The sequence below is a fragment of the Lithobates pipiens genome, unplaced genomic scaffold (genome assembly GCF_037356315.1).
Source record: "Lithobates pipiens isolate NorthernLeopardFrog02 unplaced genomic scaffold, aLitPip1_a1.2 Scaffold_1, whole genome shotgun sequence".
Lineage (NCBI taxonomy): Eukaryota > Metazoa > Chordata > Amphibia > Anura > Ranidae > Lithobates > Lithobates pipiens.
In genome coordinates, this window is record NW_027507685.1 from 159,351,819 (window position 1) to 159,365,905 (window position 14,087).

At 44.5% G+C, this 14,087-nt stretch overlaps 1 protein-coding gene across 6 annotated transcripts in view; it reads left to right on the forward strand.

Moving 5' to 3' along the window:
* IQSEC2 (IQ motif and Sec7 domain ArfGEF 2) overlaps positions 1-14,087 on the forward strand; it is a 391,434-nt gene that overhangs the window by 306,336 nt on the left and 71,011 nt on the right. The window contains exon 1 of one of the 6 annotated variants that reach the window (XM_077478818.1): positions 4,110-4,327. The exons of 4 other annotated variants lie outside the window; for them this stretch is intronic. In XM_077478818.1, the coding sequence (XP_077334944.1) occupies positions 4,125-4,327 (203 nt within the window). In that variant the 5' untranslated portion in view covers positions 4,110-4,124. Of the gene's footprint in view, positions 1-4,109; positions 4,328-7,856; positions 8,072-14,087 lie in introns of those variants that run through there. One more of the 6 variants, XM_077478821.1, reaches the window with a different exon arrangement.

Below are 14,087 nucleotides of genomic sequence, written 5' to 3' on the forward strand. Positions count from 1 at the left end.
CCGGTGAGAGATCTGTGATGGCCGCCTTCTCTACAATCATAATGTGCCGTTCTGACCGCCTAAGACACTCATTACAACACACAGCTTGTTGGAAAATGTCTGAAAGGGAGCCAATCCTTGTGGCTTCTCCGGTTTGTTCTCAGGAAGACATCTGCCCTTTTCTGCCCACCATTACTGCTAATTGTTAAAACGGAAGTTTTAGTCTTTTTAATATTTGCCTTCCCCTCATTAACATGCTAATATCATTTTTAAATAAAAGCCTTTCCATTTTTATTGGATTTTTTTTTGCAATCACTGGGTCCCTGTACTTCTCTATGAAATGCAGGCAGATCATGGCTGGATTTAGAGGCTGTATGTAGCTTCCTTAATACTGCAGATCATGGCTGAGTGTAGAGGCTGTATATAGCTTCCTCAATACTGCAGACCATGGCTGGAGGTAGAGGTTGTATGTAGCTTCCTCAATACTGCAGACCATGGCTGGAGGTAGAGGTTGTATGTAGCTTCCTCAATACTGCAGACCATGGCTGGGTCTAGAGGCTGTATGTAGCTTCCTCAATACTGCACATCATGGCTAGGGCTAGAGGCTGTATGTAGCTTCCTCAATACTGCAGACCATGGCTGGGTCTAGAGGCTGTATGTAGCTTCCTCGATACTGCACATCATGGCTAGGGCTAGAGGCTGTATGTAGCTTCCTCAATACTGCAGACCATGGCTGGGGGTAGAGGCTGTATGTAGCTTCCTCAATACTGCAGACCATGGCTGGGGGTAGAGGCTGTATGTAGCTTCCTCAGTACTGTAGACCATGCCTGGGGGTAGAGGCTGTATGTAGCTTCCTCAATACTGCAGACCATAGCTGGGGTTAGAAGCTGTATGTAGCTTTCTCAATACTGCAGACCATGGCTGGGGTTAGAGGGTGTATGTAGCTTCCCCAATACTGCAAATAATCCTAGGAAATGCTCATGTGGGATGATAGAAAAAACAAAAACTGAAATCCAATGAATGGAATGGGCGGGCCAAGGACAGAGGCTGGGGAGGAAAGTCATAGATGATGGAATTTCTGCAGCCAAGAAGTGAGACAGGTTCTGCCTGACTTGCTGGAGCTTCCAGTGTACACAGTGAGCAGCTCACAGTATTCAATGAAATCAGAGCAAGCATTTTCAGTACAGGAGAGGAGGTTCTAGAACTTAAAGCCCACACACGGCCCATATGTCCATGGACGGCCGAGTGGTCCTGTGCTGAGAAAGCTCTCTTGGTTTCTAGTCATGATCTAAAGCTGGCGGGATGGGCTTCCGATTATGGAACCACTGCAACAGCCAATCACATTTGGTCACATCATCAGGAGGTCTGTCATCCCCATCCAGCCCCTTAAACACCTATTTAAAAGGGATGCAAGAAGGGGTCAAAGTGGTTGTAAACCCAGTGAAGGGACTGGCCTCAGGTGATACAGAGATGACACACCTTACATACATTTGGGTGTGTTTAGAGTATACTAATTTGCCCCTGGACTGCCGACAGCATCCTAGCAACCAACGACCTATTCCTTGCCCCATTAACGTGGCTGTAAACCCTTATATATACACCCAGTGACATGACTGGCCTCAGGTGACACACGCAGACAAAACAAAGCCTCTCGCATAAATTGTACCTGTTTATCTGCAGTCCTTTCCCTCTCTACAGCCATTCAAAATCCAGAATTTATACAGCTGTCTGAGCTGTCAGAAAAACAGGGCGGAGAGCTGAAGCTACACTACAGATCTCAGTGAGAACTCTGAGAGCTGATTGGAGAAAATACACCCCACCCCCATTCCCCCGTGTCACTTTTTTTTTCTTGGTGTCAGGAAAATTTGCCAGAAGTGATTAATGCTGATAGGAGAAGAACGCAGCAAGCAGCAGAAATGACACTTGGCACTCTGGATTGCACTAAGTATAAACTATAGAGGTATATGCTTTGTTCATGTTTCATGTGTGAGGTTTACAGCCACTTTGAATGACTGTACGTAAATGGACAGGGGTGATATGTGGTGGTGTTTGTAAAAATGCAACATTTTATGCAGAACACTTCAACACAGCATTGTGGTGTGATCAGGGCACATAGAAAGCAATTGTTTTCCATGCACCCTTGCGTTGAGCCTGCGTTAATCATGACCTGCAGATTGTGCTGAAATGGTGTTAGGAAGTTCTTGATCCTGAAAAAAGATCCCGATCTCTTGATGGTGACATTGCTAGTAGGACTAAAATGATTATTTGCTATGGGTATCAGTTGATCACGAAACAGATTGCTCCCTTTGTTTAAGATACACAGGTTGTATGTAGTAGCTGTCAGTCTTGCCTAATTGTGCAGTGCTCTAACCATGTGAGATTATTTGCTACTAGATGCATTGCTACTGCATGTTAATTATCTAGCTTACTCATAATACCAACTGGGCCTCCTGCTCCCTAGGCACATGAAAAACCACCTGGGCCCTTATGATCCCTAGGCACCTTAAGCCTGGGTTCACATTTGTGCGAACACAGACATCGCATGTGATTTGCACCTCATTGCTGTGCAGATCACATGCTATGTGTGTGTGATGTGAATTCAACCATACAGATGTGTGACTGAACTTGCATCGCATTCACACAAAAATGCCGCAGGACTCCTTTTTTTTATTTAGTTCTTTTTTTTTTTTTTTTTTTTATATGTCCCTCACTGGAATTGGATTCCATGGGTGTTCACACCCATGTGATTCAATTCCTGTACCATTCGACAGTTCGCACTGTGATCTGCAAACCGATCTGGGGTTGTCATTAACTTTACATTGACACTCTAATCCGCATTGAAATCGTGCTGGTTCCCACATCGCATCAGTGTGAACCTAACCTAAAGCCACCTGGGCCTTATGGTCCCTAGGCTCCTCAATACCACCTGAGCCTTATGGTCCCTAGGCACCTCAAAACCATCTGGGCCTTATGGTCCCTAGGCACCTCAAAATCACCTAGGCCTTATGGGCCCTCGGTACCTCAAAACCACGTGGGCCATATGGTCCCTAGAAACCTCAAAACCACCTGGGCCTTATGGTCCCTTGACACCTTAAAACTACCTGGGACTTATGGTTCTTATCCACCTCCTGTTGGTATCTGCTGAATCAAAGTCTCTGTGCTGGTTCCACAGTCCATATTAATAAAAAGTGTCTGCCATAGCAGAGCAGAGGATTTTGCGGCAATGATGTATCAAATCAAGTGAGGTCTTCAAAGACTAATGAAAAATAGTGGGACAAATATGGAGTTTGCCATAGCTGAAAATGCTAGTTGCCTGGTGGTCTCTGGCTTCAGTACAGTTGTAGTGCCTAAACTTGAACAAGAAAGCAGATTAGAAGGTCATATTGAAGTCAGAACTTCTCTGCATCTAGTGCACTGTCCCATTGAAGCCAGTGGATTAGCATACAGCCAGGAAATGTTATCTTCAAAAGCCGGTGTCAGCAGTGACAGCCTTCATACTCTCTTGACTCAGGTTTCCTTCAAACCACCCATTGATACAAAGGTCAATTGATTCTGCAGATGTGATCTGTGCCCTGTCAGAGCTTGGTTCATTCGGTGGAGGTGGCTGGTTGGGGAGTAGGAGATTAGTCCTGATCAGGGCTTTTTTTCAGCGGGAACGTGGGGGAACGCAGTTCCGGCACCTTTACCACTGACAGCAAGTGGTGCTTTGGTGTGCTGCAAGGCCTATTGATACTCAATGCTAGGGGATCTATTCTACCTGGAGGGTATCTATTTTTGCATAGGGGTCTATTGTCTCTGAGGAAGTTGCTGGTGGAAGACCTACTATGGCTGGGGGGTCAGTTGTTGCTGGGAGAGATTTACTGTTGAGGGAGGGGTCTATTGTTGCTGGCTGCCAGAGAATCTATTGATCCTGGCTGTGGGGAGATCCACTGTTGCTGCTGGGAGTCTATTGTTGCTGGGGGGGGATTTTTTGTGGTGGGGTGGTCTATTTTTGCTGGCGGGGGCTCTATTGTTACTGGCTGCCGGGTTCTATTTTAATGCTATTCTTGTTATAATTACCAAATTCCTTACTTAATTCTCAGCACTACAAATAGATACTTAGTTCTGTATTGTCTAAAAGGGCACTACTGGGAGGTGGGTAGGGGATGGAACAAAGGAATAGTGCTTGGAGGTGGGTAGGGGTGGAGAAAAGGGGGGGCTCAGAAAGGGGGAAATCCTGCACCTATTCTCTGAGAAAAAAAGCCCTGGTCTCGATTATCAGAAGAGGGACATTAGCTGTTGCAACAGATTTCCTAATCAAGTGTCTTCCCAACAGCACCTATCTGGCAGACTCAGGGGCCACCTGCAGGTATGAAACCCTAGGACTGTCATGTCATACATGTGGATACCTTTTTAGATGTTCTGCCTGTTGCAGAGATGGCCATTATCAGTAATTGTGCATGCAGTTCATAGTCACATAATACAGCTCCCTCTTAGATAAGCACTGTCACTCCATTAATCTTATACTGGCTCTGTGCCCTTGTCACCTTTGTCACACTCCTCCTTTTACAAGCATTCTGTGATGGAATGTCACCGACTGCAAGCAAAGCACCTTGAGAGTACAGATCACCCCATGCAAAGCAGGAGATATATCAGGTATATGTGTGTGTGTACATGTATATATAGATCATGGGGCCCTCACGCAGATATAGGGCCTGTGTTGACATGCTTTGTATTCTCACGCAGTCCTTTTTCAAGTGCCACAAGTCATGGGGTGGCTAAGTAGTAAAGGAAAGGTGAGTAGGTGCAGCTTGGGACAGGGGATTAAAGGGAGCTGTTCCTCTGTCCTGAATGGAAGCCTATTAAGTAGGTCCCCCATTTGCCACCAAAAACAGGTACTTTTACAGCCAAAACAGCCCTGACCCATCAGAGCATGGATGCCACTAGACCTCTATAGGTATGCTGTGGTATCTTTCACCAAGCCGTCAGTAGTAGATTCTTTAAAGTCTGTAAGTTGCGAAGTGGGGCACCATAGACCAGGCTTGTTTTTCAAACAGATCCCACAGATTCTGAGTGGATTAAGATCTAGAGAATTTGGATGCCCAGTCAACACCACAAATGTGTTCTTGTGTTCCTCAAATCATTTTCACTGTGGCAGGGCACATTATCCTGTTGAAAGAGGCCACTGCCATTCGAAAATACGGTTTCCAAGTCAGCAACAGTTTTTGGGTAAATGGTATGTGTCAGATAACATCTACATGAATGGTATGATCCAAGGTTTCACAGCAGAACATTGCCCAAAGCATCACACTATCTCGGTCGGCTTTCCTTCTTCCCATACTGCATCCTGGTGTCATCTGTTCCCTAGGAAAGTGACGCACGCTCACATGGCTATCCACATGACGTAAAAGAAAATGTGATTCATCGGACCAGGCCACCTTCTTCCTTTGCTCTGTGGTCCAGTTCTGATATTCAAGTGCCCATTGTAGGTACTTTTGGCTGTGATCACGGGTCAGCATGGGCACCCTGACCAGTCTGCGGATACGCAGCCCCATACATAATAAACTGCAATACCTATATTTCTGCTTTCAATCCATCAGCTTCAGGGACAACATGTTTACGTTCTGCCTAATACATCCTGTTGACTTTCAGATGCCATTGTAACCTGATAATGTTATTCACTTCACCTGTCAGTCGTCATAAAATTATGGCTGATTGGTGTATGTGCTTGTATGACTTGAAAATACAATAGATCAGTGATGGCGAACATTGTCACCCCAGATTTTTTGGAACTACATTTCCCATGATACTCTGCAGTGTAGGTGAGCATCATGGGAAATGTAGTTCCAAAACATCTGGAGTGCCATGGTTTGCCATCGCTGCGATAGATCATTAGCTACTCGGTACACGGACTGACATTGTACTCTGTACTCATCTCCATTCAGCACTACATAGTATGTTAGCACTAAGTAAGCCCTGGCGATAAAACGATCATGGATTTCACTTGATATCTTTTAGTCCTGTAGATCAGAGATCCCCAGACTTTTGAAATAAAGGACCATTTTATTGCCCTTCAAACTTTAGGGGGACTGGACTGTAAGAAAATGCCCTGGCATCGGTGGGAGTAAACAATGCCATAGGCTTGGTGATCGGTGGGAGTACAAAGAATGAGATCATTGGTGTCAGTGAGAGGAATAGTACCCCATTCTTGGTATCAGCTGGAGAATTTGTTCCCCATCCCTGGTGTCAGTGAGAGAAATAATACCACATTGTTGGTGTCAGTTTGAGGAATAGTGCCCCAAGGGCCAGATAAAGGAAGGCAGAGGGCCATGACATGGCCCATGGGCTGCAGTTTGGAGACCCTTGCTGTGTATCTACACTGGAGAACACCAGTATCAGCAGGTATGGGTCAATGCCAGCAGTGGCGTGCAATAAGATCTAGAGCTGATCAACTCTTTTAATATGGAGAAGCTCTTGGAATGAATAACATTCTGATCTTGGGGAACCCCTGTCAAACGTTACTATATCTACAGCTCACAGTACATTGGCACGATGGTCAGTGCTAAGCATGCCCCTTACATTTGTGGTCATTGGGAAGATTGTCCCCCTTACAGATAAATGAAAACTCATTGGTGTCGGTGGTACTTTTCAAAGAGACTCAAGGGACCACCACCAGCAGTCTCTGAAGGAACAACCCTGGTAGTCTATGGATCCCTGATCTAAAGTCACACGTTTAGATGGAAGTTTTCTGTGGTCTAAAGGCCACTTAATGTAGTACTTGTGAGATATGATTATACAAATACTTCCCCCAATCTTCTTCCGCTGTCATTAAAGCCTCTGTCAGAAGTCCGGAAAGAAGAAGTTGTGCTAATAAAAAAGGAGCCCCTGTGAGGGCCATGTATCAGACCCAGGGCAGGAGGGGCACTTTTTGGGCATCTCAGCCATAAGAAAGATGCCATGTGTAACCTGTTAAGAAACACTTTGTATGTGTTGATTGGGTTATTATAGGATAACAAAACTGTGCATTATATAGGATCTCCATCTGCGTCCAATCTGCTTAATTAGTGTAGAAATGAGTATTTATATATAAAAATACATTGACTATACATGTAGCAATAATTGCCATCTTTACATCTCCATGGTAATGGGTACTCGGAACCCTTTATGTCTATTTTTCCTTCTGTTCTTCCTCCTCCTTCACCCCTCCTACTGTAACCATAGCAACTCTATTCATCCCCATGGCAACTGCATCCTCGACTGGTTGAGACTCTGCTACAAAAAAGACACTGGTACTCATGACCCCCCTTCTTCTCTGTGGGTGCACGTTAGGGCTGCAGAGTGCGGGGGATCCAGTTTATTGCGGCTGTGACTTGCCTGCCCCCCCCACCATTCACACAGCATTAAACCCCGATCTATCCTACAGATGCAAAATGCCACTATTAAAAAGTTAGTCAGCTCTGCATACGCACATTCGGGTTTTATTTTTTGCCATGGCACAGGACACCCAGATCTGATGCCAAGTATGGCTAGAAGAAGGGAGGGCAGCCTCCCGAGCAGATTGACTTTTAATCCTGTTTGTAGTCACATTCCTTGGTGCACAGAGCTAGTGAACGGCATGCAAAGTTATGTGTGTAAAGGTCAGCTAGAGCTGTGCTTCAGTCCTTTCATGGGGGGCTGTCATTGTTCTCATCCCGTGGAGCATCCGCAGCCATTGTCCTCATTCAGTTCCTCATTTCTACGCTACATCCTCGCTGCGTGCTATGCCGTCTCAGCCTGTCTCTGATCTCCATCCCATCATCTCTCAGCATTTAAACAGTTTGTGTTGGTTCCTTCCTGTCCTGTTCCCATTGCCCACTCCCCTTCTTTGGGCTGTCATGGACTGCTCCACCCCCCTTTTGGCTGCTGTCACTGTGCTCGGCTAAGAGGCGGCATTGCCGCCGCTCTGCAAGAAGGGGAACATCTGGGCGATCGCAGGAAGCAGGGGGGTCAGTTTAGCCAGGCAGTGGAGAGGGAGAGAAAAGCAAGCCAGTCTGTCCTTTTCCGCCACCAGCAGCATGTGGTGCCTTCACTGCGCCTCTGACCGGACGCCCAGGATTCTGCAGCGCGGCCTATGGTATGATACGGTCTTGTCTGAAGGTTTCTGTGCAATTTCCTGCTCATTTAGGCAGCGATGAAAGCAATTGGAAGTGTTGCTATGAGTATCTCCCAGTGCCTGATTGCTGCAATAACTGAGCTTATTTGCCGGGGCACAATCAAAGTGCAGTAACCCATAACAACCAATCAGGTTTTATCTTCTGCTGATGCGATTACAGTATACTGCTTTCTGTAGGTGATGACACTTTGGATTTCTGAAGTTTCCCATTGTTTAGAGCAAGGCAGACAAAGCTGCAAAGTGGCTCCATATTGAGCCTGTTATCTGGCAGAGATGTTCTCATGAGACGCTACGGGGTATTTACATCTGAATCGGCTATGCCACAGGGTAAAAGTGATGCTGGCAGAGGGAGCGTGGTGCGACTCGGAGCAGAACCAGGGTGGCGAGAGGTACCGGTAGGGGTTGTAAGTAACCCTTTCAGTACCAGAGATGTAGTTAGTATTCCTGAAAACCCCAACGTTGCCAAAGAGTTAAGTCGATAAAACGCCAGCTCTTCTTGTACTTATTGCTAATGTAGCAGCCTGCAGGGATCACTTCAACAAGCACACAAATTAAGGAAAAAGGGAACATTCTTCCTGTCCCTGGAGACCTCTAATTGCCTGTTTCCTCCTGCTAGTCTCTGACCCCAGTAGTACATGTTTAACTTGTAAAAACCACCAGTTTCATATAAATGGAAGGTTGGGGATTTTTCATTTGTTTTTCTCTGTTTCTCCTCTATGTAACCTTTTCTGGTGGAATGGTCTTCCAAACCATTGCGTAGCATTTCTAATCGAATGTGCTTTGACTTTATGGGCTTCTGGAGCTGGCTATGTATTCTTTTCTATAGATGCCAGTTGTATTTTTCATTGCATGCGTTATGGGCCAGAGGGTGAATTGGTCTTGTACTGGAGGAAGGGCCGTAGTAATATATGGCGTATCTGAAAATTCTCAGTGTACAAGTTGTTTCAAGGCATTTCCCTGTGTGATGCCAATCCAGCGTTCCTCTGTTTGGGCACTGAAATCTGTCGCCAAGTGTTGGCGCACAACACAGCATCTGCTTAATTTTTTTACTGGCTGCAAGCTTTGTTTGGGTTGGAGATAGGGGAAAAAAAAGATAACATTTTCATTGTCTTCCTCTGGACTGTTCAGTGCTAAATGTTGATAACACATACCTGTCAGTGTATATGGACTGTAGTGTGGATCCTATGGAAGAAAGGCATTACAAAGGTCTGTTCTTGCATACATTTGGGGAAATTGTTGTTTGATCCCCTGCAGATTTTGTCATTTTGCCCGCGTACAAAGAAATTAAGGGTCTATAACTTTTATCATAGGTGTATTTTAAATGATAGAGACAGAATATAAATCAAAAGTGCAGAAAAGCACATGATACAAATATTATTTCGGTCGAGTTGCAGTTCAGTAAGTTAAATAAGTATTTGATCCCCAAGCAAAACATGACTTGGTACTTGGTGGAGAAACCCCTGTTGGCAAGCATAGAGGTAAGATGTTTCTTGTAGTTGGTGACCAGGTTTGCACACATCTCTGGAGGGATGTTGGTCCACTCTTTTTTACAGATCTTCTCTAAATCCATTAGGTTTCTTGCCTGTCACTTAGCAACTCAAAATGTCAGCTCCCGCCATACATTTTCTACAGGATTATGGTCTGGAGACTGGCGTGGCCACTCCATGACCTTAATGTGCTTCTTCTTGAACCACTCCTTTGTTGCCTTAGTGTCATTGTCATGCTGAAAGACCCATTTTCAGTGTTCTGGCTGAGGAAAGAAGGTTCTCGTCCAAGATTTTACAATACATGGACCATCCATTGGCCCCTCAATGCAGCAAAGTCTGTCTGTACCTTTAGCAGAGAAATTGCCCCAAAGCATAATGTTTCCACCTCCGTGCATTACTTGTAGGGATGGTGTTCTTAGGGTCATAGTCCACATTTTTCTTCCTCCAAGGCCTAGGTTAATTCTCTAGACAACTTATGGAGGGAGCTGAAACTTCAAGTTGTCAAGGGACAGCCAAGGAACCTTAGGGATTTAGAGAAGATCTGCAAGAAGAGTGGATCAAAATTCCTCCTGAGATGTGTGCAAACCTGGTCACCAACCACAAAGAAACCTCTTACCTCAGTGCTTGCCACCAAGGGCTTCTCCACCAAGTACTAAGTCATGTTTTGCTTGGGGGTCAAATACTTTTTTTTGTCACTGAACTTCAACTTAATTTATAGCATTTGTTATATGTGTTTTTTTGGTTGATATTCTGTCTCTATCATTTAAAATGCACCTATGATAAAAAATGATAGACCCTTCATTTCTACAGTATGCAAGTGGTCAAACTTACAAAATCTGCAGGGGATCAAATATTTTCCCCACTGTAGTTACATAGTCAGGTTGAAAAAAGACACAAGTCCATCTAGTTCAACCAATAGAAGAGAAAAAAAATGAACCAATTCAAATGTCCTTGTGCTTGGTCTTGTTCTCACATTGAATAATTTGCACTGACAGCACAGCAGCCCTGTGACCCGGGACCATTTCTCTATTTGTTGTAGTGTACTAAAAAGAATGACTATGAAAATTTGCAGAGGGTGGTACTTGTAACTTGGGGGGGCCAGTGAAGTCAGGGCCATTCAGAAAAAAAAAAAAGGATTAGCAGCATCCATATTGATTCAGCAAGGACACGGTGCCAGATGAATGCTGGTGTCAAAGTTGGAGCTACCGATACAGACTATAACTAGGCTGGAGTGTACCTTTAAAAAACAGTTGCCAAACACAGATCTTGGGGCCTTGTGTAAGCGAAATCCAAGATTTCTTTTAATGTTTGAACACAGTAGACTTTGTTCCAAGTTCAGGAACCACGGAATGAGTTATTTATTCATCCTGAATGATTGCAGCAGTGTACCCACCACCCGTTCTGTTAAACAGCAAGCATTGAGACATTAACAGATGTTTTTGATTTATATATCTCCAACATGCTCTGCTGCTTTGTACAGTGTAAGGCAGTGGTGGTCAACATTCTTGATGCAGGGAGCCATAAGTGTGGCCCCTGACATCACCAAAGGGCCACACGTCATATGCAATGAATGTAATGCTACAGAAAGCTCTCAGACATGCTATAGGAGACTGCCAAAGATTAAGGGTATGCTACAAGTGATGATCAAAGACTGCAAACATGCTATAGGAGGTTTGAAGACTGGGGAGTCATAGACTGGAGATATAGTACAGTCTGAACAGGCAGAAAATTTGTTAAAGTCTATGGGACATGAATGTGAAAAATCAAAAGTGCTAATTTGAAAGGCTTATATGTAAGTTATTGCCATAAAAGGTGTTTAGGGGCCCGGGTCCTGCCCCAGGGGACATGTATCAGTGCAAAAAAAAACTTTTAAATACGGACGTTTTTCCGGGAGCAGTGATTTTAATCATGCTTAAAGTGAAACAATAAAAATGAAATATTCCGTTAAATATCATGCCTGGGGGGGGGGGGGGGGGGTGTGTCTATGGTATGCCTGTAAAGTGGTGCAGTTTTCCTGTGTTTAGAACAGTACCACAGCAAAATTACATTTCTAAAGGAAAAAAATGTATTTAAAACTGATCGCGGCTGTAATGAATTGTCAGATCCCTTCAATACAGATAACGCTCATTGAAAAAAACAGCATGGGTCCCCCCCCCCCCCCCCCAGTCCATTACCAGCCCTTTGGGTCTAGTATGAATATTAAGGGGAGCCCGGAACCAAAATAAAAAACATTTTGTGGGGCCCCCCTAAAATCCACACCAGGCCCTTCAGGTCTTATGTGGACATTAAGGGAAACCCTGAGCCAATTTTTATTTTTTTTAAATGGCATAGGGGTGCCCCTAAAATCCATACCAGACCCTTGAGGTCTGGTATGGATTTTAAGGGGAACCCTGGGCCAAAAATAAAAAATAAATGCCCCCAAAATCCATAACAGTGGTACACCCAAGCTGGCCACGCATTGCTTTGTTTTTTTTCCCAGTGGGCTGAATGATAAAAATTAACCTATTCTCTCATCTACACAGCCGAGGTGGCTGGGGGAATCCTCCCCATTGTCATTGTATTCTGACAGTGGAGGCAGCACCCGGACTCCTCCACTGTCACAATACACTGATCAGCACTGCAGTACTGGCTGTAGCATTGATCAAACTAACTTTTTCCAGCAAGTCTGTTTGTAAGCAGGCGCTCTGCAGATGGACTGCCCGCGAAAAGATTTGACCTTAGGTTGATTGAAATTCGGACGACTTTCGATCTGTTGTCTTTTTTTTCAACCTCATCTACTATGTAACTATGGCCGTCCAGCTTTACCCTAAATTGGTGAGAAGAGGCCATTTGCAGCAAATGGACAATAAAAAAAAATTCCCCACTGCACTTAATCCTGCCAGCCAGCAAAGTGGTCCCTGATTAGAAGCCCCCTTCTATCCCAAGCTGAATACAATTCTAGGTCTCTGTTACATATGTGGAAATACGTGGAAGCCACAAAACATTAGAGGACCTTTGCAAAGTAAAGTCTTGCTCCAGCATATAGGAGCACCACCATTGGCATACCTCCCAAGTTTTTGAGATGGGAATGAGGGACACCTATCAACAAAAGTATGCAGGTATCGGACACACCCCCTGCCACACCCCCTTAAAGGAGAATTGTACAAAAAAACAAGATTGGTTAAACCCACAAGTGCTTTTCTACCACTACTATTCCTTTATATTGGCTTTTGGAATTTACAAATGCAGCAATTTAGAAATCAGGTGACAGGTTTAGCGCTGTAAAACACTTTTTGATAGATAAAGTGTATTTTATATACAACTATATAGATCGGACCAAAATGAGGGACAAATGAGGAGGAATGAGGGACAGAGGGACATTGCTCCAAATCAGGGACAGTTGGGAGCTATGCATTAGGACATACTGTATAGAATAAAAAACACACTTGGAGCAACTGAAAGTGTCTTGGAGGATATTTCCATAATGTGGACCTTTAAATAACTTTACAAGTCCACATAAAGAAATTCCTGACAGCAACAATATAATAAAAACACAATCGTTTTTGCGAAAAAGCATCTCTTGAGCTCCATTTACGGGACTTTGAGGCTGAGATGATCTCCTCAAACTGTTGTAGACAGGAGGAAGAATTTCCCTTGTCACAAGGTCGGAGTCTATAGCAGAGGCTGATCTGTCAGACATTTGTGAACACAACCAGGAGCTTCCCAAGCACCAGGATCCACATGTTATCTCAGTGCAAATACTGACTCTGGATGAAGCCTGATAAACGATTGCACTCTCTCCTTTTGGAGTGAAAAGCAGAGCAAAGCATACTATGGGCAGTGCTGTGAGAACTGAGAAATAATTAAAGTGGAACTCTGGGGCGGGGGGGGGGGGACGAACAACTTCTTTACTTTGTTTTTCTGGGGCTATATAAATTACCTTTGATACTACATTTGGATTTGAGACTTCAGAAGCTGTTATAGGTCATAAGTTTAGAGACTGCATGTCTCATACAGAGATTTTGACAGGAATATGTGTGGAGCAATCAATGTTTTCATACGTAAGCACCCATGTGCATTTACATACACGTGTGTGTGTGTGTGTGTGTGTGTGTGTGTGTGTGTGTGTGTGTGTGTGTGTTTGGATGGGGGGCTTTCATTTAGCATGAAAATAACCACATGGAGGACCATTGGCTCACTATGTGATAGGATATTTCTAGTGACAGCTTCTCTTTAATGTGACATCAGGGGTCTGTTAGATCACAGTCCATTAGCTTCTTCCTCAGCCACGGCGGTCGGGGAAATTGGACAGCCGAACCTGGAAATGACGACATACACACCGGGTTCTTACTAGTCCTGTCAGAGAAATTTTCCTCACTTTCTGTTCTGTGACACCATTTTCCAGACAGGAAGTGAGGGGAAATCTGAAGAACAGACAGCAACAAAAGCTGACAGGAGGTCTAGTTTTGGATAGAGTGGAGGTAGATTAGAACCCCTGTCAGGTTAAGCAC